The sequence below is a fragment of the Dothidotthia symphoricarpi genome, assembly GCF_010015815.1.
Source record: "Dothidotthia symphoricarpi CBS 119687 unplaced genomic scaffold P153scaffold_3, whole genome shotgun sequence".
Classification (NCBI taxonomy): Eukaryota; Fungi; Ascomycota; class Dothideomycetes; order Pleosporales; family Dothidotthiaceae; genus Dothidotthia; species Dothidotthia symphoricarpi.
Genome location: NW_022985010.1, coordinates 456,414 through 481,857, shown reverse-complemented (window position 1 = coordinate 481,857; position 25,444 = coordinate 456,414). Strand labels below are relative to the sequence as shown.

General features: G+C 54.0%; 10 protein-coding genes across 10 annotated transcripts; 5 read left to right on the top strand and 5 right to left on the bottom strand.

The window, feature by feature from the left end:
* Positions 1 to 526: 526 nt before the first annotated feature.
* On the bottom strand, positions 527 to 4,083 carry P153DRAFT_331877 (nuclear pore protein-like protein). The gene is made up of 3 exons (XM_033665484.1): positions 3,370 to 4,083; positions 921 to 3,318; positions 527 to 866 (listed from the first exon to the last, which is right to left on the bottom strand). The coding sequence occupies exons 1-3, from the start codon at positions 4,032 to 4,034 to the stop codon at positions 540 to 542; spliced, it is 3,390 nt and encodes a 1,129-aa protein (XP_033527662.1). The 5' UTR covers positions 4,035 to 4,083; the 3' UTR covers positions 527 to 539.
* A 159-nt stretch (positions 4,084 to 4,242) lies between these two features.
* On the top strand, positions 4,243 to 5,315 carry P153DRAFT_363488 (uncharacterized protein). Its single transcript, XM_033667388.1, has one exon. The coding sequence runs from the start codon at positions 4,503 to 4,505 to the stop codon at positions 5,100 to 5,102; it is 600 nt and encodes a 199-aa protein (XP_033527661.1). The 5' UTR covers positions 4,243 to 4,502; the 3' UTR covers positions 5,103 to 5,315.
* P153DRAFT_381711 (uncharacterized protein) lies at positions 5,148 to 6,153 on the bottom strand (the record flags this gene model as incomplete). Its single annotated transcript, XM_033670064.1, has 4 exons — positions 5,148 to 5,315; positions 5,372 to 5,542; positions 5,594 to 6,004; positions 6,058 to 6,153. 4 exons carry the CDS (start codon positions 6,151 to 6,153, stop codon positions 5,148 to 5,150), a joined length of 846 nt encoding a protein of 281 aa, XP_033527660.1.
* Positions 6,154 to 6,544: 391 nt separating this feature from the next.
* P153DRAFT_282533 (uncharacterized protein) lies at positions 6,545 to 8,126 on the bottom strand (the record flags this gene model as incomplete). Its single annotated transcript, XM_033663210.1, has 2 exons — positions 6,545 to 7,630; positions 7,683 to 8,126. The coding sequence occupies 2 exons, from the start codon at positions 8,124 to 8,126 to the stop codon at positions 6,545 to 6,547; spliced, it is 1,530 nt and encodes a 509-aa protein (XP_033527659.1).
* A 1,016-nt stretch (positions 8,127 to 9,142) lies between these two features.
* P153DRAFT_282511 (ras-domain-containing protein) lies at positions 9,143 to 10,279 on the top strand (the record flags this gene model as incomplete). The annotated part of the gene is made up of 2 exons (XM_033663206.1): positions 9,143 to 9,383; positions 9,600 to 10,279. 2 exons carry the CDS (start codon positions 9,143 to 9,145, stop codon positions 10,277 to 10,279), a joined length of 921 nt encoding a protein of 306 aa, XP_033527658.1.
* A 970-nt stretch (positions 10,280 to 11,249) lies between these two features.
* On the top strand, positions 11,250 to 14,544 carry P153DRAFT_153489 (glycoside hydrolase family 3 protein). The gene is made up of 5 exons (XM_033662211.1): positions 11,250 to 11,369; positions 11,439 to 11,445; positions 11,498 to 11,609; positions 11,672 to 14,187; positions 14,240 to 14,544. The coding sequence occupies exons 1-5, from the start codon at positions 11,314 to 11,316 to the stop codon at positions 14,351 to 14,353; spliced, it is 2,805 nt and encodes a 934-aa protein (XP_033527657.1). The 5' UTR covers positions 11,250 to 11,313; the 3' UTR covers positions 14,354 to 14,544.
* Positions 14,545 to 15,088: 544 nt separating this feature from the next.
* On the top strand, positions 15,089 to 17,137 carry P153DRAFT_153491 (acid phosphatase). Its single transcript, XM_033662212.1, has 2 exons — positions 15,089 to 15,418; positions 15,469 to 17,137. The coding sequence occupies exons 1-2, from the start codon at positions 15,267 to 15,269 to the stop codon at positions 16,928 to 16,930; spliced, it is 1,614 nt and encodes a 537-aa protein (XP_033527656.1). The 5' UTR covers positions 15,089 to 15,266; the 3' UTR covers positions 16,931 to 17,137.
* On the top strand, positions 17,138 to 17,801 carry P153DRAFT_153521 (uncharacterized protein). Its single transcript, XM_033662213.1, has one exon. It carries the CDS (start codon positions 17,345 to 17,347, stop codon positions 17,687 to 17,689), a length of 345 nt encoding a protein of 114 aa, XP_033527655.1. The 5' UTR covers positions 17,138 to 17,344; the 3' UTR covers positions 17,690 to 17,801.
* A 1,694-nt stretch (positions 17,802 to 19,495) lies between these two features.
* Positions 19,496 to 21,097, bottom strand: P153DRAFT_282240 (actin-like ATPase domain-containing protein; the record flags this gene model as incomplete). Its single annotated transcript, XM_033663183.1, has 3 exons — positions 19,496 to 20,356; positions 20,409 to 20,523; positions 20,574 to 21,097. 3 exons carry the CDS (start codon positions 21,095 to 21,097, stop codon positions 19,496 to 19,498), a joined length of 1,500 nt encoding a protein of 499 aa, XP_033527654.1.
* A 1,126-nt stretch (positions 21,098 to 22,223) lies between these two features.
* Positions 22,224 to 24,384, bottom strand: P153DRAFT_420193 (MFS general substrate transporter). The gene is made up of 2 exons (XM_033672227.1): positions 23,510 to 24,384; positions 22,224 to 23,445 (listed from the first exon to the last, which is right to left on the bottom strand). The coding sequence occupies exons 1-2, from the start codon at positions 24,089 to 24,091 to the stop codon at positions 22,513 to 22,515; spliced, it is 1,515 nt and encodes a 504-aa protein (XP_033527653.1). The 5' UTR covers positions 24,092 to 24,384; the 3' UTR covers positions 22,224 to 22,512.
* Positions 24,385 to 25,444: the final 1,060 nt, after the last annotated feature.

Below are 25,444 nucleotides of genomic sequence, written 5' to 3'. Positions count from 1 at the left end.
TGATTTCTGCGGTTTTTTGGGGGGGAAGACGGGATTTTTCTTTGGCGATATGATAGGGATTTGCACGAGAGTGGAATATGGAGAATGGTAGTAGAAAAAGAGGAAAGACTATCTGTAGGAAAGAAAAAGACGTTTCTATCAAATTACACACATACCCCTCGAAGCGCCCGTCAAAATGACGACTTTCTGCTCAATCGCACTCATGTTGATTCTCAAGTCTAGCAGCTAGCCGTGAGGTAGAAAGAGTGAGAAGCAATGTAGTAGAGAAGTCGCAATGTTCCAGCACACCAAGTAACGTTTTGTCATCCATAAACATGTGGAGAACAAGTTGCGTCATCGCCGATCCCCCCAAGTCCCACGACTCCAATTCCCAAGATCACGTGTACCTAACAACCAACATAAAGAAAAAAACCACACTCATATGAACGAATTACTTAGTATAGCATTGGTCATCAATCCCAATCCCAGACACTCCCCCTCCTACATCCCACACCCCCACCACACAACTCCGATCCCCCCCCCCACCCCCTAGCATAAACCTAATAAGCGCCAACATCCTGCCCCTCCCTAGCAAGCGTCTCAAACACCCTAGGCGGCAATTTATACCTAATCAGGCCCGCAAAGACCATCAAATCCTTCGCCTTCTGCAGCAGCTGCTCAGCAAGCTCCCTACGCACAGGGTCGTCAAACTGGCCCGACAACAAGTGCTCGCGGTGGCGCGAGCAGCAGCCGATGCACCAGAGCAGGACGTTTCCGATGTTGCGCGCGATCTCGGGGGGGTAGCTGGAGAAGTTGTTTGCCGAGGCGCGGATTTCGCTTAGGTTGCCGTGGGCGGAGAGGGGGAGGACGCGGAGGGATTCGATGCGCTGCGGGTTGGGTTAGTATGTGTGTAAGGGAGGATGGGGATGGGGAGGGCTTACGTCGAGGGCTTCTATGTACGAGCGTGATTCGATTGTCTTCTTGGCGTTGTTGAGCTGGAATAATACACCCAATGTGTCGCGGTTGATTTGCGAGACCTTCTTCCACCACAGGCCGTTTGCGTTGTACAGCGCGATGACCTGTTGTGCGAGTTCGACGGGGTCGTCTGTGCCGAGCATGCTGAGGCTTGAGGAGTTGAGGCTGGAGGCTTGTTGCTGCTGCTGCTGTTGGATATCTGCAGGCGTTAAGCGTGGCTTCAGGGGCTCGAGACGGAGTGGTTCTTGTCCGAGTTCCACTGAGAGAGCCTCGGCGAGAGCGCGGTTCAGGATCGCGACGACGCTGTCGTACTCGCCTGCAAGGTGACAGAGGAGAACGGCGTCGTTGGTGCGCCCGTTGTCGTCCGCCATCTTCGCAGCCTCGCGAGTGATGGTGTTGAGCAGACCGTTCTCACCCTGGAGCTTCAGTAGTGGTACGCGCTCCTGAATGAGACCCAGTGTCGTCTGGCCATTAGACCTGACATCGCCCAGCAGCGTAGAGAATTCACGCGTTTCGAGCACAAGCTCACGGAGCGCTTCATGGCAGAGCTCTGCCTGTTGCTTGCCTGCTTCACCAGGAAGATCCGCATTCAAGCAGATCAAGACCAGATAGTCAGCCGCAGCATCAGCTCGAGCAGAACGGAAGTCGCTGGTGTAGTAACCAATCACGCGTCCAAAGTTCAGCTGCGGCTGTTGTCGAGTAGTGTAGGTCAAGATCTCCGAGCCCGCAGTAGTCCACTCCGAAACCCTCAGGAGACCGTAGTAATCCAAGGCAATGGCAAAGTGAACAGCGGAGACGTAGTTGTGCTGGTAGAGGTAGTTGATGGCCGGTTCGAACATACCCGCCAGCGTAGCAAGGTAAAAGTACACGCCGTACCCGCCCGCGGCTTCCGTTTCGTCGTTCATGAAATGACGCTGGCCAATCTCCTTGATCGTTGTTCGGAGCTCTTCCAGACCAAATATCTCACCAGCGTTCTCCTCGGCTCGATTGCCCTCGCGTGCAAGATTGAACTGCAGCCATACCCAGTCGTCCATGGTTTCTCTGATCGGCTCCAGATTCCGGCGACTCATCTCGCAACGACCAACAATCTTGTAGCAAGCCGTCCGGTATGGATCGTTAGCAGTCGCGATCCTGGAGCGCTGAGCATGCACGTGGCTGATCTTTTGGTGCAGTTCTGGGGTGAGCCTGCGTTCTGGATCAGTGGCGTAGTGTGTTATGGCTGCTTGGAAGTTGCGGTCGTTGTTCTGGAAGAAATTCCTCTTCTCGCGGACATACTCGGCCGCCTCTGTCAGGAGGCCGGCTCTGAGCAGGTAGAAGACAATAACCCAGGGATATTCCTCGCCAGTGTCGCCTATCCTCTGGAACAGCTCAGTATCGGCACCAAGCTCCTTGAAGGCTACCTTGGCTCGCACGAAGCCGCGCATCTTGTTGAGTAGTGATGGTATACCGCCAACAAGCGCCTCTGTGGGATTCTTCTTCAGCACTTCTTCTACATGATCCAAGAACTTGCTCTCCAGGTATTTCCGCGATCCGTCCAGTATGCGTTTGCGCATGCGGACGCTCGAGGCAGAATTGGGTTGGTCGTCCAGGTAGTCCTTAGCGAAGCTTCTTGCCTTTGGAGTCTTGGACCCCGGCGTGGATGCGTCCAGCTCAGTCGCCTCGCCTGTAATGGAGATGAGGGCTCCGTACGCGCTGATGAAGTGGTCCGAGTACTCGCCATTCGCAGCCTTCTCCACGCTAGCAAAGGCATGCAGAACCGAAGAAGTGTCGTCCCGTTGTCTCGCATCGTTGAGCCTCTTGACTTCCTCCATGAACTTTTCCTGCTTGTCGCGGACATATCGGTCCTGAGGGCCGGCCTGTCCACCGAGTACAGACTTCTCGAGCGCATCGCGTCCGCCAAGCACGCTCTGAGAAAGCCCAATGACGGGGGGTCCTCCTGCAGATGCGCCGAATGTTGATGCGCCATTGACAGATGCACCCTTGGGACCCATTGAGCGGCCCTTGCGTGTTGAGCGCCCAAACGCACCTCGCGCCGTGCTGCCAAAGGCGGTCTGCAATGCGGCCAGTTCCTCGCTCTGCCTGCCCAGACCAAAGTGCTCGTAGATCTTCTGTCGCTGCTTGTCCCACTCAATCTGGACGTTGTCCTCGAGGAAGGTGTCGAAGTCGCGCTTGGACTGCTCCAAGCCCTCCTGTATGAGGGCCAGGGTGGACTGCGAGTGCAGGTTCGAGACGTAGCCGTCGACGTCCGTGTCCAGGAAGGACTGCGAGGGCCCGGCGGCGCTGAGGCCGGCTTGGGTGGAGAATTGGTTCAGGTCGCGCAGGGTGCTGCCCATCTTGACGCCCGAGGCGGAGAGCAGGTAGTGGCTGGAGGCAGTCAGTAAACACACTTGGGCCATTCCGGGCAGAGCAACTCACGCAGCGCGGTCCTGGGCCTGGTCCGCCGAGGGGCCGCCGACGCCCAGGTTGCGCACCTTCCGGGCAATATCCCCCAGGCCCAGCTGCAGCGACGGCAGCTCGTCGAAGCTGCCAAAGCCGTTCTCGCCCGCATTGCGTTTGCGCCCGCGCTCGAGCAGGTGGTCGAAGTGGGCCGAGCGCCCCGTGCCGGCGGCTGACTGCGACAGCGACGCGTCCTGCTGCTGCTGCTGCTGCTGCTGTTGTGGTGGCTGTTGCTGCTGTGTCGAGGCGCCACCGAAGAGCGAGGGCTGTCCGAGGCCGCCCGTTTGCGGTGGCTGGGCAGCTGGCGGCTGGGAAAACAACGAGAAGCCGCTCGTTTGTGTTTGCGGTTGCGCCGTCGCCGCCGATGTCGATGCCGCGCCGAAGAGCGAGGGCGTCGACGTGGCCGCGGGCTTGGGTGCTCCCCCCAGGGCGCCGCCAAACAGGCTCCCTCCCAGCCCCAGGCCTCCTCCGCTGCTTGCTGGCGGAGCGCTGCCAGACGCGGCCGTTGAGGCGCCAAACAAGCTCGATGTTGTCCCCGACGCTGTGTTTTGTGCACCGCCAAACAGCGAGCTGGTACCCGGCGTCGATGTCGATGTGCCGCTCGCCGCGGGCTGGGCTCCTCCAAGGCCACTGAATAGCGACATGTCGGTGGCGGGCGTTGAGGAGTCGAGTGGTTTCCCTTGTGGTTGTCGCTCGGCGGAAAATGAGCTGGTCGCGTTGCTTTCGAGCTGCCGTGACTAGCGCCTGGCAGGGGTGGTCGTTAGCGTCAGGCACTCAGGTACCACCAACACTGCCTTCACACTGCCTTTGCGTTTGGACTTGCTGGGGACGACCTCACTCTTGCATCGGCTGGCACGGTCAAGTGAGGGCGGACTAGTACATTTCGTGACAGGCATGCTCGCAAACAGTTATACACAAGGCTGCTCGACAATCACTCCCTAAGAACGACTATGCTCTTCTTCTCCATCTGGCAGCTTCTAGCAAACCGTCCCAGCTATAAACCATCCAAAAGTGATACTCGAATGTAGAAGACACTCCCAACACCATTGCACACCTTCTCACATCCTCATCCCAAATATTTGACTCCATTTCTGACCTGCCACATCTCCACCATGCCCATACCACCACCAACACATTTCCCTGCCATCTTCCACCCCACCGACCATGCACACCGCCACCGACCAGCCGAGTACTCACCCGACCTCCGAGCCTGGGTCCAAGACGGCAGAAGAGTCGCAAACGTGAAGCCAGCCTACGCCTTCATCTGGCCCAAAGACGGCAAGCGAGGCTCCACGCTGGGCCGCATGAAAGACATCCTCTCAGGCACAGGCCCTGACATCCATCTCTCCATCAGTGCCGACAAGCGAGACCACATGTACAACCGACAGAGGCGACCCAGATGGTCCAATTGGACGAACCTGGATGATAGCGGCCCCGACCACTCCATCAGCTCCAAGCGCGCTCCTTGGACACAGATGGGCATACTGGGTGGACGGACCCCTGGGATGAGCTACGACTTCCGCACCAGAAAATACGCCATGCCGGATCGCTATACGTGGACGGATGCCGTGTGGCAGCGCGACGCAGACAAATACACTTATCCAGAAGCAGTTCGAACTCTCCGGGGTAAATGGTATCAGGATCCACAGTGGCGGCCATTCGCCTTCAACGGCCTCGAAGAAAACGACATAGGGCAGAACATCTTCGTGTAACCTGTCTCTCTTTTCCGCTGTATTGGCGTTACCGTGGACGGGCCATCATCCAAGGCAGCTCTCATGTAAAGCTGCCCACTCTACCTTCAGCGTCTCGTTCGTACCAACTTGCATGCAGCGCCTTGCGGTGGTTGTAAGCGCAGCACTATCCAGTAATTTTTTACACTTGACACACGGCGTTCCTTTTATGCTTTTGTAACTTGCAATCATGTTCTGTAGCAGATCTTAGCATCACCAAGTTTTCATAAAAATTAGACATCAAAACATACCAACAAATGCTTCAAATCGTTTGTATTCGGCCGTGACGCAATGCATCTTGTGATGGCCAGGAATGGCTCCGTTGTGCCCAGACATGCTGCGTTGAGTTTGTGTCGCCCATTGCCGTCGCACTCGATAGTGATACGAAACCGGTACTTTGTGGAAGCAGACACGAATTGCACCTATCCGTCTGTCAGTTGGTGATTTTGATCAAACTACACTGGCCGCCATACTAAGATGCTGCGATTATCATCCTGCGTGTCCATCCTAATATTCGGGTGCGCCTTGCGGAACTCTACAACGATCTGTGAAATTTCCTCATCCGTAAGCACAGCCCCGACTTCCTCAACAGCCTCAATCCTCTTCGCTTGTCCCTTTTTCGCCTCGCGCTCCCTCCGCTCTCTTTCAACCCAGCCATGCGATGGCAGCGAGGCGCTTGCAGCCAGATCTGCATTGGCAGCCAAGCTCTCTCTCACGTGGTCATACATTCCCTGTATCTCTGGGGACTTCCATTGCTCGGAGAGGCTTTTGATGCCGTTTTGAGAGCCGATAACGCCCTGAGAATATAGTTTGAACGTCGAGGGATTGGGAGGGCGTTGGAAGGGCTCGATGATTCGTGGGATAGCGAGACGAAGATCATCAATCTGAGTAGTTATTAGTCTCGACATATAGTGGTGGGTGAGGCGTCGCGTCGCACCTGCGCCTGTAGCTGTTCCAGCTGCGCGAGGGCTGCTGTGCATTGCGCTTCGTCCCAGCCCGCGCCCGGCTGCGCTGTGGAGTCGAGGGCGGCCATGGAATTTACTGAATAAGTCAAAACGGATTACGATGCGAAGTCAGTTAGTCCAAGGTAGGAATGAAGCTGCAATTGTAGAGAAGCTGTGAATGTTAAAATGTGGATGTGAATGGTGAGTGGATTCTTTGTAACCCTAGAAGACGATGATCGGTGAGTTCTGCCCCGACGCTAACTTCCCCACAGACCCACAAACCACGCTCTCACGTGCTGGATTTTGACGAGGGGTTTTCTTCCAGGAACATGTGCAGCAGCTCGGAAAGATATACGGTCGGGTAGGCAATTCTCGTTGAAATAGAAAAACTAATCGTATAGATCTATGTACAGCAACAGGATATAAAAACGCTCTCAAACTACACATATATACAGTACAGCTTGCAACGCCTTGCTTGGTTTACAATTTGGCCTTCTCTTTGATCATTTGCTCTTGAGGGCCAAGGAGTGGGTCGTACACGTTCAGGCCTAGTGTGTCGCTCGGCACCGATGTAGTGTGCATGCTCAGTCCTCTTGTATCGAGCATTGACGGGTTGAGGTCAGAGACGTTCGCGGCACCAATCAGGCGCATGTTCATCTCCATCTCATCCTTCAACAACTGCATAGCGCGGTCCACTCCAGGGAGACCGTAAGCAGACATAGCGTAGAGGAATGGTCGCCCGATTCCCACGCCCTTTGCACCCAAGCATACAGCCTTGATGATGTCCGTCGCTCGTCGTACACCGCCATCAATGTAAACCTCGATGCGATCTTGCCAGCCGCGTGCACGAAGAATTGGCATTACTTCGGCGAGAACCTCAATACCAGAGCGGGCAAAGTCTAGCTGGCGACCTCCGTGGTTGGAGAGAACAACACCTTCGACGCCAACTTCAACAGCGCGTATAACATCCTCAACACACTGCACACCCTTGAGAATGATGGGCATCTTTGTAATGCTCTTGAACCATGGGATGTCTTTCCAGCTCAGGCTCGGGTCAATGAACGACGAGATGGCACGTGCGGCGCCCTGGCTTCGGTCTACATCTGACCCAGATGTGCTCTGAACATTCGAGCCGACGTCGGAAAACTTGGATCGCATGTCTTTCTCGCGACGACCGAGCTGCGGTGCATCGACAGTGATGAAGAGGCCCTTGCAGCCGCGCTTCTCGGCATGCTCCACGATTCGCTTTGTGACTTCGCGGTCTTTGTTGACGTAGAGCTGGAGCCATTGCACTTGATTGCCGTCTGCTTCGTCCATGATCTCGTCGAACGAGCAAGACGCGAGTGTTGGGATCATTTGGATCACGTTGTGCTTCTTCGCGCCTCGCGTCAAGACGACTTCTCCCTCTGGGTTGCCAAGTTTGCCTAGGGCGGTCGCGGTCACGTAGAAGGGGAGGTCCACTTTTGTGCCGAGCATTGTTGTGCTTGTGTCCACCTTCTCGACGTCTACGAGGACTCGGGGGCGGAACCAGATCTTGTGGAAGGCGGTGTGGTTTTCGCGTAGTGTCTGGGAAATGGTTAGCGGGTGTGATGCACATGGCAGGATGTGGCAAACTCACAATCTCGTCGTCGGCACCGCTGGAGTAGTATGCCCATGCCGACTTCTTCATGACCCTTCGTGCAACGGCCTCAAAGTCCATCAGATTGTAACACTGCTCGAGGATTGGCATGCGCTCGATGCGCTTCTGCCTCTCTTCCTCATCGGGGTCAAACTCCTTCTCTTCCTGCTGCACCGTGTTCATGTCCACCTCTCCCAAGTGCTTGGACTTGTCCAGGTACTTGTCGAGCGTGTCGGGGGGATGGATTGGCTCATACACTTCCGTCGCATCTTTGCCGGCATACTTCAGGATGATCTTGGGACCTCCCGGGTGCTCTGGCATGAACTCTGTGACATCGTATGCGCGGCCGTGGACAATGACCCAGCACGAGTCTTTGTTGTTGTGCTTTGCGACCTCCTCGCCCGAGAGCTTCACCGCCTGGGTATCGTTGCTGTCGCGGTTCATTGTGGTGATTGGACTGTGGATGGTGTGGTGTCGATTGAGAAGCTGGAGCCAGGCAATGGGTTTTGGAGATATATGAAGGCGAGTTAAAAGGCCAAGAACAAGAATTACAAAGAGCAACCGAGGGAGAATACTGTTATCTCCAGGCACTAGCTCACCTGCCGGGCGGATTCCCCAGGATGCTGACGGCAAGCCTCTCCCCAAGGTCTAGCTCGGTGCATCTCCTCCCCGCTGGCGTCGGATAGCACACGGGGCACGGGAACCCACACTCACAAAAAGCCGGCGAGTCAAGATGCATGCCGTAGCCCGATCAAGCATTCCGCGTCGGGACTTTTCTGGGGCCATGTCTCTTGCAGAGGCGAGACGGGCCCATGGCGAGGGCTGGAAAGGTCAGCATCTCGGCGCGGCCACAAGCACGAGCGTTGTGTGTCAAACGTCTCGTGAAGAGTTCCAATCGGCGGTGCTCGTCGTTCCGCAATGTGCGGGGAACATAGTTGCAGGCAAAATGTCTGGGCGATGACGCGCATATAGGCTTTTACCAGGTCGTCGTTCCCCAGCAAGCACGCGCGCTGCTCGCCCTCCCTCCTCACTTTGCGATTTTCGTTTTCGCAATGACGGACGCTGCTCATTTGTCCATCTTCGCTGGCCCGCAGTACCATGACGCCCCGTCGTGGACTGGCTCAGGCCGTCCGTCCGCATGACTACCCCTAAAGCCAAGCCTACCGCCGCGCCAAACGCTCTCCAGCTATGTCACTTTCACTCGTGCCTGCCTACGTCAAGCCCATGGTTCGCATCCTCCCAAGACACGTATTTCACGACGCGCCATGAAACCGTATCCAAGTCCGCTCACCAGACTGTCCTTCGTTGCTTCTTGGACCGCGGTTCTTACTTGAACACGCATAGTGCATCCCCGCAGGCCGGTCGCATTCACCTCTCACGTCGCGTTCGCACATATTTACACTACGCACACACATACATCCGCGCACGACGTTGCCCAAGAACACACAACAAATATCGCAATGACGAACAGTATGGAAGCCAAGATTGTCGTGTTGGGCAGTCAAGGTGTGGGGAAGACGTCCCTAGTCCACCGCTACGTCAGAAATGCGTTCACACCACCCTCTACACAGTCCACGATAGGCGCTTCCTTTCTGACCAAAAGAGTGCTGGACATCGACACACACACTGTTGTGCGTCTGCAGATATGGGACACGGCTGGACAGGAGAGATTCAGGTCTATCTCCAAACTCTACTACAGAGGTATGTTCGTCACCTTGTATCTCCTTTGAACTCTGTCTTGCCTGGTATTGTCTCGCTGCCCCTTTTGACTAGTCCAGTCTCCCCTGCATATCTTTTGTTGTGGTCGCGAGACCCTGAACTGGCATGCTGCCGCAACGCTAGTGGGGTTCTGAGGTCATGGCTTCATCTCATCTGACACACACTCAACATGGAAGATGCTGACTTGAATATTCGCAGGCGCAAACGCTGCTGTATTGTGCTATGACATCACAGACACGCACTCCTTTGACGAAATGGGCCGCTGGATGAAAGAGCTCAAGACCAATCTCGGGGACGATATCATAATTCATGTTGTAGGCACCAAATCGGATATTGTCACCGAAGACCCCCCGAAGCGTAAAGTGCCGTTCGAGCGCTGTATATCGTACGTTGCCGAAAATCTCTATCCCACACAGAGCAAGGAGGTACAGAGCGGGAGGACGACTGGTTGGGGCTCTGCACCGGCAGCCGTCCAAAGCGGCGCTATGTCTCCGCAGAGCAACCGATCAAGTGGGTTCTGGGCGCAGGATATAGGTTGGGATTGTTGCCACGAGATAAGCGCGAAGGACGGGGAGGGTGTTGATGAGGTGTTCCGCGTCATCACGCGGAAACTGGTTGAACAACAGCAACGAAAGATCGACGAAGAGCATAGACAACTTGCGATGGCGGGAGTCACACCTGGGATTGACAATAGTCGCAACCAGAACGGATACTTCGATTACCCTGGAAACGGGAATGGGAGCTTCAGATTGGGTGCGGGAGACAAGAGGCGGAGCTGGCTCGGCTTTCCTGCCACACCAAACGCTGCTGGCCATCAACAAGAATGGGAGGAGAATATCGATCGGGTACAGAAGAGCAAGAGTGGGAGATGCTGCTGATGATGGATCAACATGCCAGAGCCCCTTGTTAAGACCACGCGTTCCAAGCTAGCAACCAGCGTCGTTGGGCTGTTCTTCCAAAAGGCAGCCACAAGTTGGATATGTGCCCTTGTTCGCCGTCCGCCACCGGTCCTACCCAGTCCCGTGTTTTTGGACAGGCCTCTGCACTGCGCCAAGCATCATGCCGAACTCGACTTGAACAATCCGTTTGCGGCTGATACTTGCCTCACCGAACTATTTCCAACACTCCAACACTCCAACGGGCGTCTGGGGTCATCAAGCCGCGTCCAAACTAGGACTTCTTCGCCTATGTAGCGTCTTCTTCGACTCCTCACTATTTCCTGTTATTGTTTTTGTAGCGAATTTCTTACATTGCTCCAATCGTGTTAATAGCAATTCTCTTTTCTTTTCACCTCTTCCTAATGAACGACGTTACGGTGCATTAGCTGAAGGATGCTCACGGGAGCAGGATCAGCCATTTCATGTACTGCGCAAGATTTCTTATTTTGGATAGAACGTTGGTGCGCGGTTAGACAATGCAAGTCATTCATGAATGCATTTGATAAATGCTCTAATATGCGCTCCAAGTATCCAACTCGAAGTCATATTTATGTGATTGTATCCAGCTGTCGTCTTTACACGCCTCGCCCTATCACATCGTTATTGTGAGCCGCCTGTTCTCTGCTTGAAAAGGACTGTTCGAACGATATGACATAACAAGGGGTGGCTTGTGCCCATTACTCAAACAACTTGGTATCAGTATTGTTCCATCAAAGCGGATGGCATTGACGAGAACGCAGGATGGAATATCGTCGGGGTCGGTGCACAGGATGGAGTGTCACCCACGACGATGGCTTGTGGAGCTAGGCTGCTAGTTCACTAGCGCCCTCCGTCCCGCATGAATGTAACGGTCGCACTGTACTTAACATTCGTTCGACAGTCTTCCCCATCTCTTGCTCATACGAGCTGCGAGGCACATTCGAATTTTAGTACCCATCAAGGACTCGGTTCGCGTTCATTTGGGCATCGTCATCATGGCGGGCAACCCCGTGAAGGTGAAGATGGAACCTGTTTGGGACGACATGGACAGGTGAGCTTCGCGATCGCCTGCTTACAGATCACGCGCAATGTGACCGAGCTCTGGCTAATACCCAAGCAGGGCCATAGTGGGTAGCCTCCATATGGTGTTGGTGACTTGACTAATGGATCGCTGGAAAGGGCCAATTGTTCATGATGGGCTTTGACGGAACCGCGGTTACTCCTCATATCAGGACTATCATCGAAGAACACCATGTCGGCTGTATACTCCTCACCGCGAAGAACTTGAAATGTGAGAGACACACATCTTCAGCGCGACGATACGTAGCTCGAATTTATACTAATCTATTCAAGCCGCCGAGGACACAACAAAGCTTTGTTACGAGTTGCAGAAAATTGCATATGATGCCGGCCACCCTGTTCCGTTGGCTATCGGCGTTGACCAAGAGAATGGTGGTGTTAACAGCCTTTTTGACGAAATCTATATCCGCCAGTTTCCCAGCAACATGGGGATGGCAGCAACTGGCTCGACTGATCTGGCATTCGAAGTAGCGAAAGCGACTGCGCAAGAAATAGCTGCCTGTGGAATCAACTGGATCTTCGGACCGTGTTTGGACGTACTCACCAATGCCCGAAACCAACCTCTCGGAGTCAGAACAGCTGGAGACGACCCCCAAGAGGTCTCTGCGTATGGCTGCGCTTTTATGCAAGGCTACAAAGAAGCTGGCGTGGTGACGTTGGGCAAGCACTTTCCGTCCTACGGGAATCTAGAGTTCCTCGGCTCTACTCTGGATGTCCCTATCATCACGGAATCGTTGGAGCAACTGAGCCTAAGTGCCTTGATTCCATTCAAGAAGGCCATCGAAATGGGTCTGGATTCGATGATGGTAGGCGGTTGCGCAATGTCCTCAGCCGGTCTGAACGCCATGCACGCCTGCCTTTCAGAGCAAGTCGTCGACGGGTTGCTTCGATCAGACCTCAAGTTTGATGGCGTAGTTGTTTCAGAGTGCCTGGAGATGGATGCGCTCAGCCACAACATCGGTGTAGGCGGTGGCACGGTGATGGCGGTTAATGCTGGTTGTGATGTCGTCCTATTATGTCGTTCGTTTTCATTCCAACAAGACGGATTGAAAGGACTAAAGACCGGCATTGAGAACGAAATGGTCTCGAAAGACAGGATTTTGAACTCGCTCAGACGTGTATTATCTATGAAGGCCAAGTGTACATCCTGGGAAAAAGCACTCAATCCTCCCGGCATGAGCTATCTCGAGACTCTGCAGCCATCCCACACGGCACTCTCAACGAAAGCGTACAACAGCTCTATCTCGGTGGTCCGCGACAAGGACAGGCTACTCCCTCTCACGAATATCCTGGAAAGCGAGGAGGAGCTGCTGTTATTGACGCCATTGGTCAAGCCTTTGGCTGCATCCGCCGCATCGCGAGCATTGTCAGACGCAGCTGCTATCCACTCGCCTGAGCCCGCTGCCTGGGAGCGTAGTTCGTCTGTCATGAGCGGGGAAGGTGTTTTCAGGGAACTGGGAAGATCTTTGGCTAGACAGCGCAACGGACGAGTACTGCACACTTCGTACACTGCCAATGGTGTCCGACCTGTTCACGAGAACCTCATCAGCCGGGCAAGTGCGATTATCGTGCTCACGGCAGATGCGAACCGAAACTTGTATCAACATGGGTTCACAAAACATGTATCCATGATCTGCAACATGCAGTACACGACCGGCGGAGAAAGGCGCGAGAAGCCTCTGATCGTGGTTGCGGTCAGTTCGCCCTACGACTTCGCAATGGACACCTCGATTGGCACATATATCTGTACCTACGACTTTACAGAGACGGCTCTCAACTCGCTGGTGAGAGTACTCTATGGCGAGCTTTCTCCTACTGGAACCCTTCCAGGCACCATCAGCAAAAGCCAAAAGCTGCATCCTTCGAAACAGCACTGGCTGGTTGAGATATTCAATGAGGAGCGAGATGCGAATGCTCTAGACACTCTTGTCCAAGCGGTCATGGAAGACACAGGGTCGAACCAACGATCAGAGCTGTCGAGTTCCACGTCCAATTCCTTCATTCTGCATCATCCAGAAGTCGACGAATCTCATTTCGTCGTCAGGAATAGCAGCACACAAGCCTTGTACGGCTTCTGCTCCACGTACTTCTTCAGATCGACAGGGACTGGTGTGATTGGTGCTCTTTTCGTTGACCCAGCGAGGAGGAAACTCTCAATTGGCCATTCTCTGCACAACCGAGCTATCCGTACCTTACTACAAAAGGACGGAATCAAGCGTTTCCAGCTGGGCTCACGACTACCCAGCATGTATCTGGGCATTCCGACTGGCCACGGATCTGAGCGAAAACGACTACGCCCATGGTTTGCGAACCTTGGCTGGAATGCTGCGCTTTCTCGCCCAGTTTGTAACATGGTAGCCCGTAATCTACAGACATGGTCACCCCCTGAGGGAATGGCAAAGAGCCTGGCAAGCGCTGGAGCACAGTTCGATCTCGTATACGGGTGGGACTATGCCGGGCCTATACTCGACCATATCAAGACCAGTAATCGACAGGGATTGGCCGAAGTCTATAAGCTTGCGCTCTCGGACCCAGCAGCTTGCGGGATCATACGAGCGAAGCGACCGGAAGATGGCGCCTTGGTGGGGACAGTGGTGCTCTACAACCATCACTCACGGCTTTCAGAGTATATTCCCCCGCTGAAAGACCTCAACGAAGCTGCTGGCGGCATATCGTCTCCAGTGATTTCACCTGGTGTGGGCGAATACTCGACATTGCTCCAAGGACTGATTCTCCTCGGGATGCGGCAGATCAAGGCACAAGGGTGCAATGCCTGCTTACTTGACTATGTGAGTGGCCACCCATTAGGGTCCAATTGCTGCAGCAAACTGACTCATGCAGATGGACGGTGACGGCAATTTCGACGGCTTCTCAGCCATGGGGTTCGACGTGATGCACAACTTCGAGGAGGTCAGTTGCGATGCTGCGACGTGGACTATGATCCCACCAGCTTAATGCATGAACGGTGACATTCCAATGTAATCAAAATAATATTGCGACACGGACAGGGTTAGAAATTGATGAGGGTTGGACTCAGCATTGATACATTGATGCATTGATGCGGTTGGTGGGGTTCTTGCTCTGTCCGCGGCTCTCTACACGTATATGGTCGTGTATGGCCAGTTTAGGACGATGCCGGGGTTCTCTCGTCGCTTCTGTCTGAGTGCTGCTGGATCGACGTCTCAGCTGGGCATTCGATAGCGTTGAACTCGAGTATGGACGTCTAAATAGAGACACCAGGTGCCTTGGCTGCACTTATTTTTAACAGCTCGGAGAATGAGCCGGTCGCCACTGGTGGCTTCAGGAGGCTGACGGTATCTGGTCGCGCAGGGCTTGTCTATTCGAGAAGCCTTCTAGAAGAGCATGCCTTCGCACCTCTCGTCGCTGAAGCCAGCTGCCCTTCCTGCGTGCACACGACCGACTCGGGCCGCGCACCACTCCTCTCGTCGCACAGGGCTAGGTACTGCTCTGCGGCCCCGCCGCTCCCGCATTCGACGAGCTCCCGTGGCATCTTGGCCGGGCTGCATGTGATCTGTTGCGGCCACTTCGCGTCGCACAAGTGCTGGGGGCCCTCAGCAGCAGCTCCGTCTCGTGCGCGCGCGGTGTCTAGCTCTGCCGTGTGCCTGGCCCGGCTCTCTCCTCCTGAGCGCTCCTGCCTCCCAAGTCTCCGTCTCCGTCTCCGCCCTCTCGCCTAAGCTCTCCCCCAAGCTACGTGCTAAACACGCCCCCAACGTGCCGCGCCGCCAGTCTCCACCCGTTCGCTCTGCTGCTGGCTGCCAGTCGCCACCGCTCCGCCGTGCAGTTGCGCGCGCATGCGCACATCCGCCGCCCGCTCGCACCTCGACGCCGGCCCGCCCGCTGAGCCGCCATGGAGGGCTTCGACACCATCACCATGTCGTATCTGGCGACGCCCATGCCGCTGCAGAACGCCCCCGCGCCCGACCAGCAGCTGCCCATGTCCATGGCGCCCATGGACCCCTACGAGCAGCGCTCGACGTTTGACGCCGAGACGTTTGCCGGGTAAGCGCGCACCTCCCCCATGCAGCGTCTTTGCTAATACCACCCTGCAGGAGCGAGGCCGCCTTCTCGCAGTACGAGCTCCAGCAGCCGCCGCCGCCGCACCTCAAGCGCTTCAGCACGTACGAGGACCCCTTCTCCGACGTCCACAGCACCTACGAGCAGTCGGTCCACCCCCACGAGCCGCATGGCGTGCCCGAGAGCCCCAGCATCGAGAGCAACAACAAGCTGCTGGGCTTCTCGCTGCCCCACGTCCCCTACACCATCCTCGACTACGCAATGCGCCGCGTCACAATATCAATGGCTGCCCAGCTGCACGGCATGTTCTTCCTGGCCGAGTCGCCCTGGGCGGCCGCAGGTGACGTCCAAGCACCGCCGACTGAGCTCACCTGCTACCGAAGAAACCTGTTCCAAATCACAGGCACAATAACGCTGCCGCGGACGCTGCACTGTCTGCTGACTGACCAGGGCGACCAAATACCCATCCTCGCCCAGGAGCTCGTCATATCTGCGACCGAGTCGCTCGAGGGCAACCCCGTCAAGATCATCACTGTGCCGTGGAAAACACCCGCGACAAGCAACGCGCCGGCGGAAGACAAGACCGAAAAAGAACCCCAAACGTACCCATTGGATCTCTCTACTGGGCAGGATATGGACTCTGAATATGTCAGTTTCCCCATCAGTTGGAAGCGGTTGCAGTTTCGAATAGCGACAGCGAACAACGGGCGTAGAAAAGAGCTGCAGCAACACTTTGTGGTTAGTCTGAAAGCAGTAGCGACTCTTGCAAACGGGGCCAAAGTCCCGCTATGCGAAATACACTCTGGTGCAGTCATCGTCCGGGGGCGCAGTCCAAGAAACTTCCAGTCTCGAAAGGACATGCCAATCAACGGGGGCGCCGCCTCTGTGCGAAAAGCGCCATTGCCTGCGCAGCCCAGCCGGACAACCACGGGCGAGTCGAGTCACGCCACGCAATTCCACGGCCAGACGCATGCCGCGCCAACCTCGAAACCGATGGACGCGATGCAGCTGCCCTACGATTTCACCGCCGCTGAAATACCCGTTTCCCCCGATTTCCTCGATTGGAAGGTGCCCGGCGGAGCCATGACCGCGATACCGCCAGACCCGCCATCCGCAACGATGCCCCACGCAACGCCCTATGCACGCTCAACACCCGAGGTGTCGAGAAGCACTCCATATCCACAGCAGACGTCCATGGCGCCCGTCACCCTGTCTCTGACCGACGATGAACCCAAGAAAGTCACATCGCCCTCGGAGCACATCAAGAAAAGAGCCGCGCCAGTACGGCCGCCATCTTTCTCCATTGGCTTGATTGGCAGCCCGGATGAGAGCGCAGATCTGCTGTACGAGTACTTTCCGCTCGGCCTGGACGACTGGATGCCGCCGGTTGATGCTGTGTACCGGCCGCATGTTGTCCATCATACAAATCTGCCCCAGGACCCCAAGGCACTGTCGGTTAAGAATAAATCGAAACGGTACTTTTCGGATGTCTGGTGACGGCTGTTTTGCGCTCTTCGTACGCGGCATTTTCTGGCCGTCTTCTTCTGTCGGGGCTCGAGACTGCTGTGTTTATGTTGGAATACGGCGTGACAGTCGACGGAGAGTTTGTTTAGCCCGGGGGTTGCTGTCTGTCGTTGTTACGCAGTTATGTGTCCAACCCTTCTTCGACAGCCTCGCCTTCGAGCCCGGACCTTTTCAGATGCTCCGTCGTATCCAGGTCCTGGTTCTCCTTGATGGCCTCAACAGTAGGCCACGAGTCTTCCTTTCTAGGGACGAATCGAGAGTCGCTCAGCTTCGACAGTACAAGATGCCATCCATAGGTGTTGCTTAGAGACAACTCTGCCCGTCCTAGTTGTCAGTCTCGGCTATTGCATTTTCTCAACAAAACTACGATTTTTAACTTACGACGCAATGATTTCTTTGGCTTTCCACTGGAGAGTTGGGGGGAGGGGAAGATTGAGAGGAAGAAGAACAGGAGGAAGAAGAAGAAGAAGAGGAGGAGAGAGAGAGAGAGAGAGGCAGATATCAACAAGGCGAAAGACACTTTTTTTTATGTTTTCGGCATCTTATCACTATACCACCTTGTTTTGCTGCCGGGAGCCCGTCATCTTCAGGCAGATCAGATGCATGGCTCGGCGCTTTTTATATCTTTATTTTAATCAATTCGGCTACACATGCCGCATTATACTCACTTGGAACCATTCTTGCAAAGAGAGAGAAAGTTGCACGCGCATCTTCGACACGATGTCACGCTAACCATTGGCACACACTACAACCCAATCCAACACAACACAACCATTGCATCAGCGAAGCGCACGCAAGATGCGACATGGAAATCCTTCCCCACACGCCGCGATACAGCAACGTTGCAACGTCGAATGTTTCACCCTGCAAGATGGAGATCTGACTACAACTAGTGCGGCGAAAGGGTCGTAACGTGCGATCGCGGGGAAATGTAACGATGTGATGATGGCTAGGTATGCCCATGCCGCGCTACGGGATGGGATGGGATGGGAAGGGAAGGTTGCATGGGGGGAGGATCCGAGGTTCTGGATGGATGGAAGGATGGGGTTCACATGTTATTTACTTACTTACTTACTTGAGCTGTATATGGCATGTCATGGCATGTCATGTCGAATTTTACATCTTCGTCTCCCTCGGTTATGTGGGGAGGTTACGCTGGCTTGGCATGGCTTGTTTACCTAGTAGGCAAAATTTCGCGTTTATTAGAACTTGTATTGGAGTGTCAAGGCGGTGATAATAATTACTATACTACATACGTAGATATGGCATTTTAGCAGAATAGTCGTGCACCGTGAATAAATGAATGAATGAATGCAGAAGTACACCGCCTAATGCATACCGCCAGCTCACTTACTCACTCCCACGTGAACTTGCAAGATCGCCTCGCATACAACCCGTTTTACGCACTACCATGTGAAATCCTACAATGCATGTCATCGTCACTGTCAGCCGGGCTAGACTAGGCCTTCACGCCCCGTTAAGTGTGCGAGAAAGCGCGTAACAGCGGAGGTAGGTAAGTTGCCTTGGATACATGTGATTTCCCCACGGCTATGCGCCAAAGTAAAGCACGCAAAGCCCGCACCATGGAAAGTCTGGACCGTCTGAGTAGGTAGGTAGATGATGCGTGGCTGCTAGATAGATAGATAGATAGATAGATACCTAGACCGACAGATAGATAGTGCAAGACCGGATACATAATCCACCATAGCGAGAGAAGTACGCGTAACAGTAACGTGCTCAACGCTGGCAATCGATACCAACTAGCTAGTTTAGTCTTGGAATTTCCTGCTTTTGAGCAGAATCCTACCTACTCCTAGTACGGTAGGTAGGTAGATCAACGATGTTAGTGTTGGTGTTGGTGTTGGTGCAGAAACCGGCGGTGCGGTGCAGTGCGGCGCCCCTCCGACCGAGGTGGCACGACGCCGTTGCATTGTCGGCGAGCATCGGCGTGTCGTGTGGCATGTCATGGCTTGGAAATCTGTACCTATCTATTGGAATTGGGATTCCAATTGCGATTGGAAATGCCGCATGCACCTATGCGTGCATGTGGCTATCTGTCGATACCGCGGGGGACAAAACACGCCGTTGGAGAGTAGAAAAGTTCGGTCTCGGTTGGTTGGTGGTTAGATAGTGTGGTTTTGAGTCTATGAGATGGAATTTCAGCAGCAGATAGATTTTCCAGGGCATAATTGCACGACGACAAAAGATGTTGAATTCATCAAGTAGTTAGATAGTTGGGGCCACCCTCCCGATGCACGCAAAACAAGCAAGCAAACAAACAAACAAGAACGCCCTATTCCCCAACGCCGTAGGGAACCATACGCTTCCAGTTCCCATATGCACATGTTCTGTTCGTTGTTCCCGTATCCAGTCCCTCCCTCCCGCCCTGTTGACCTCCCGACACTCCGTACAGAAAAAGGAAAAAGATACTCTTCGTCATATCTAGATGCTCGTGTGTATGTATGCAAACGCAGTCGCTGAAAGGATATAAAAGCAAAATACTAGACGACGACGACGACGACGCTGTCATGACTGCTACTATTGCTGCTGATCTTCGAGGCAGCAAACCGCAACAGCAGCACCGTAGATAGCCGACTCAATGGCGATTTCGAGCGATATGGACTTTGCTTGCGCGCCAGATGCGCTTGTCAGCTCGTCGAGATGCGATTGGCACAGGTCCCTGAAGCAGGGGTACTTTTCTATCACGGAGCCGTTGCAGCCAATGCTCATAGGTCCCGCAGAAGCCGGCGTCAGGCCTTCAGCCGCGGTGCGCAATGACCATAGGGCATGGATTCCCGTGGCGAGGAAGGCTGCGGCGCGGTGCGTGACGAGCTGTGAGATCTGGCGGACGAATTGGATGTCGTTGTAGGATGGCGGTTTGCTGAGGGCGTGTCTCGACTGGAAGAATGCCGTGGCGTTTGTGAGGTGCTTCGAGTTGTCCATCTCCATGGCCGCGATGGTCCCGGTGTCCAGGGAGTAGGCTTCGCTAAGTTTGTCTGGCACCTCGCCGCTGAACAAGCCCGCTGTTCGCACAGCCTCGACGATGATCAGGCGTACAATTTCGCCGAGATAGCGGCCGCTGATCATATGCTCGAAGGGCTGGAAGTCCGGTCGTACGTGTGCTTCGTTGAGCTGGTCATCCCATCGCGTGGTGGGGAAAATGTTCTTACCAAACATGCTGCATTCGGTGTTGACAAGGACATGGGTGGCTTCGTCGAGCCATTTTTGGGGATAGCCTTTGTACTTTGTGATTGCAAGTGATGAGATAGGAAGGTGCACCGAGATATTAAAGCCGGTTCCGAGAATGACTGCGAAGCGCGTAGATGGATCTTCGTACGCACGTGATAGTAGAGTTGCAGAAGAGTCGTTGATGATGGAGTCCATGTGGACTGGGAGGTTCTGGAGAACGTCAGTAAAAGCTCAACATGTCGTCTGTGGTGGTTAGACTTACTCTTCTTCTGCATGGTGCCATGATCAGCTCGCTGAGATCCTGACCGAGGAGGCCTTCTGTTGCGCGGAAACCTTTGCCCATGTCTAACAGATTGCCACTGCGAGTAGACGTTTGTCTGAAATTTTGTCAGTTGGTGAAATTTCTCCTGAATAGAGATTGACCTACTCAATCGGGAAAGACCACGCCAGGCCCATGGGAAAGCTTTTGCCATTGTTGGACAACGGCACATCAGATTCCGAGAGTGCCTGTTCAAGCCTGGCCGCCATCCAGTCGAAGAATTCACTTCCTTGTAATCTATGAATCTTCTCATCAATCTGGAAACTTTTCATGTTAATGATTCGCATATTCTTAACACCAGCACGTTTTCCGTTGAGTTCCACAAGCGCGACGCGAAATGTAGACCCGCCAACATCGAGTGACAGATAAGTTCCCTTCTCGAGGCCTGTTGGCAGTTTGTGGTTGTAAGAGGGCAGCATGCAAATATCACTAGCTTGGAGTTTTGGCGCGAACTGGTCCTGTAATTGCGTGGACATTTGCAGCAGCTTCGTAGATTCCAGTGGTGCCTCGAACAAGCGTTGGATTTCGCGCAACAGGTCGTCCGTAGAACATTCGTATGTACGCACTGCATCTCGCATGCGCTTTCGTGAGGACAAGGATGGAAGTATGGTGTGAATAAGTGAGGGTAACATGGTGATTTGCTCCAGAGCCGCAAGTAGTTCCTGCCAAAACTCGAACATAGACCTCATGTACTAGCAACAGTCGGAGTAGTCCGCAGACGAACGTTGGGGGTGAGTATTGTTATCGGTTCCTTATGTGACGGCGACACAGCGTGTTGAGGGGCGTTGCAATTGTAGAAAGGGCATGGAGGGGTGGTTGGTTGGTATATATCTTGGATGTGACAACAAGGCCGGGTTTACGTGAATGTGGTTTGCAGGAGTTATAAAAGAGTTGGCAGGCCCAACAGGATATTCCAAGCCCGTGGATTGCAACGCATAGAGCCTTCAGTGGGACCGGCAAGAACGGAAATTGTTACAAACAGCTTTCCTAAGCATGGGTTGTACGGACAAGAGTAGGAGACGTTGTATCCGCTAGAGACGTAGCCTGGAAATGATTCGGCAATTATTGTAAGGCTTGCGGTGTCCGCCGCTGAGTACGGCAGACGTAGGTTGCTACAGGGGAGGGAAGATTAGTAGCCAGGAACTAGGACCTGAGACCGAGGCCATCTGACAACGACTCGCTCGCTCTAGGCGCTCCGCGAAAGGAACGCAGGCGAGGACATGGCGTTTCTCACGGCGAGAGCGCTGGTGGGGTTTGTGGACGTAATGTTCCTGAGCCATTGCTACCGTTACGCCCGCTAGGCCGCGTTTGGTGAGGTTACCGCGATCCCAACCCAACGAGATTGCCTTCGTCATTGGTGTGGCGCATCAACATCGCCGGTCACGGCAACGTAGTTAGTCGGAACGATTGCAATTCGAAGATGGGAAGTAACTGCGGAGCAATAAAGTGGAAGTGCGCCGTGCTAAGGTCCAGTTTTCCCTCAACATTATCCAGCCAGAGTGAGGCTAGAGCCGAAAACAACCACTTGCAAGAGATTCGAGATTCGAGGTTACTCGGATCTGATGCTGATGTACCCCGCGTGTACGACGTGAGATGTTGGTGAAACATCGTGATTCGTTTGAGCATGTTTCTAAAAACATGATAGGTGTACCTCGGTGACCACAAACACGTGCTATTAAGAATGTTAAATCTCATGTAAGCAACAAACGTCACACTTTCGGTCTATCAATATTCACTGATCCAAAAGATAATTCAATTCATTACATGAACCATTCATTCGGTGGAAGTGAAGACGTACTATTGAACATAAGCCAGATGCCGCTTGATGTATCTCGCACGCTATGCTAATCAGAAGCAAAAGGGGATCTTCACGCAGTTTCCAGTGAACGACCCTCAACATGAGGCGTCCAAGAACCAGGTATCATAACTCCGTCAAGTCCATCACCGTGAAAGACCAATCGCAAAGACAGTATGTGGTATCATAGAGAAAAAAGTATCATAAAAATCCCCCACATAATACCATTTATGAAGATCCTGAACCCAAAACCTAAACCTTCTCGGCGTCATGGTGACCACTAGTGACAATGGTCTTGGGCGCCACTTCGGCGACGGTCTCGTCAGTGAACGCGACGTCTTTCTCAATCGGGACGGTGTCCTCAACCTTCCAGAGGATGACGGGAAGGGCGACCAGCAAGCTGCCGGCGAGAAGGCCCCAGTTGGATGCGAACATGGTCATGTACGGGATCTTGTAGTCGTCCAGACGCCAAGTGATGGCACTACCGGCAGACTGGATGCCCTTGTAGAACCCAGCAAAGTTGGCAAGCTTGCGGCTGTTGTTGGTCAACGAGCCCATGAACCAGTAGACGCATGTCTGCCACGCGGCATCAGAGAAGCCGTAGAACATGTAGAGCACGAACGGGCCAGCGTAGCCAGCGTCAGACCAATCCTTTTTCTCGTGGGTTTCGTCCGAAGCCCATGCACGGTCGTAAGTCTTCTGGAACATATAGCCGAAACCCCAGATAATCATGATGATGGCAAACAGGGCACCCCAAGCAACTTTAGCGCGGGTGGTTCGTCGCACGCCCTTGATGTCGAGAGCGAAACCGAAGATGTAGGCCCCAATGATTTGGAACAAGTAGTAGCACACACCGTTTAGAGCACGGGTGCGGGTATTGAAATATGCGCCATTGACTTCTGTAAAGTGGTAGGTGTAAAACCAGTTACTGGCCAGGAACATGGGAAATAGGAGGATGATGTAGGGGTCCGTGAAGAAGGTCTCATACAGCCCAACGATTTCAGACTTCCATGAAGGGTGCTTCATGATGATGACCTTGGATCCATCGGAGCGGATGACATCTCGTGCATCGACGAGCGTCCAGGCGAGAAAGGCGCCGAGAATAGTAAGAACAAGGAAGCCGACATATGTGCCATCATTCACGGTCGCGGCGGATGTGGTATGGATGTTTTGACCAAGAGGGATCTGCAATTGTCAGCCTTGCTTTTTTGTAGATTGACATGGCGTGAGGAGTCGTCGCATAACTTACCAAACTACCAATTACGGCGCCCAAGTTGAAGATCATCCAGAACCACGAAATGTAGCGGCCCTTGGATTCCTCAGGCGGGTAGGACATCATAATAGCTCCCTGGGCGCACCACAGCAGACCAGCGCACACACCAAGGAGCGCACCCGCAAAAGTGGTGAAGCCTAGGTTCTGCGTATGGTTGTAGCATAGGTAAGAGGCAACATAGACGGAGTAGCCAATGCCACCAAATGACAGCGCTGTGCGGATACCGAGCTTGTTGGTGAAGGTTCCAGCAAAGAAGCCGATAACAGCAAAGGTCGAGTACAGGGCCGTGTTCGCGCGGTTGTTGGCGGTTGGATCGAGCTGGCCACCTCCACCCATACCATTGAGAGCATTGAACATGCCCGGGCACATGAAGCAGACGAAAGCAACAATGACCAGCTGCACGGGTGGTGAGGCGAACCATGGGAGCTTGAACCCAGCGATGGTGATGCGCTTGTACTTCCATGAGTTGGGAAGATCCAGCGTATTGTTATCGGTCATCGAGTGCTCTGGGGTGTGGACATCGTGCGCAGGCATCACCGGCTTCTCGTGGGTCGCCATGGTGGGTGGTGGATGTTGTCTGCGTCCTGAATCCACGCAGAGTATGGGACGTTTGGAGAGGAAGAGAGGTGAGCGAGGCACGCGAGCTAATTAAGCAATGCTCAGGCCCCTGCGATAATGTAACGCTTCAGTTAAGGTATTAGAAGTGCACGCCACCCGCTATTTAAAGCTCCTGGCAAAGTTCACCTTAGATACGCTGAGCGACCATGGAAGTCTATCCGTTTACAGCGTGCGTTGGCGCACTTGGTCGATACTCGAACATCTCGAACCAACAAATCCCCATATCTTAGACCCCAGCCCTGATTGTAACACCATATTGCTCCAGGCAGGGCCGCGTGGGTGCGTTTATGCAAGCTGATCCTTGACGGTTCGGAAAGCACGAGCGGGGCGCTGTGGGCCGGCATTCCACAACTCTGGCGTGCAACTGGTCTTGACTGGGCACTACCAGCACGCTAGAGATCGTCCTCCGGCGCCTCATTTGCAACGCTCTTCGCCCGATCGATGTAACATGGTTGCTTATCTCCAGTCTCGTCCTTACCTTATGGCGCCCGAGGCAAGCTTATGCAGTTGACTAGCACACCTTTTCTCGTCACGACTCACGCTGTGGTACCACCCATGCAGGCCTTGCAGCACCAAAGCCTCCAAGTCGTGAGATACGTAGCGTTGTACGACATGCTCGCTTTAGCAACCCTTACTGTAGTTCGTGTAACCCACTACGAGCGTGCCATATCGCAATGGGCGGGAAGGTTTCGGCTATCGGGATGAGATCTTGAGCAGCTGTGTTCTTATCTGGACAAAGCGAACTGTCGTTAATGGAGAAGCTTGCGAATCATTCTGATATCGGGCAATTAGCCCGACTTGAAGCCTCTCATACATGGCTCCTGCAATCATAGCCGCCTACAGACAAAACCTGACAGATTACATTTACCCACCGTGTATGCACATGCAACGGCCTGTCGAAATTGAACAGCTTGCTTACTGCATGTAAACCGCTGATCACAAGAGGTGATCCCGAGGACATGCCCAGGTACATTGCGAGATATACTATTGGTTCATACATCGGCCGTCCAACATGCTTATGTGGTCAGCCAACGGCTATACAACAACACATCAGAGTTTTCGCCCCGAGTTCAGAGCGACTATTTGCTTTGGGCCTGTTCACCGGAAGTACCACAGTCCTTTCACCTCGTTAAGCATCATAAAACTGGAGAGATTTCTTTTCATTGTCTCCTTACTTTGGACGAGGGACGGGACAGGGCCCTGCATTGAAGAGCCACACCCTTGCTCAAGGGCGTAAAACATCTCACGTGAGGTGAGCTGACTTGATCAGGATGAGTACCACGGAAATGCTCG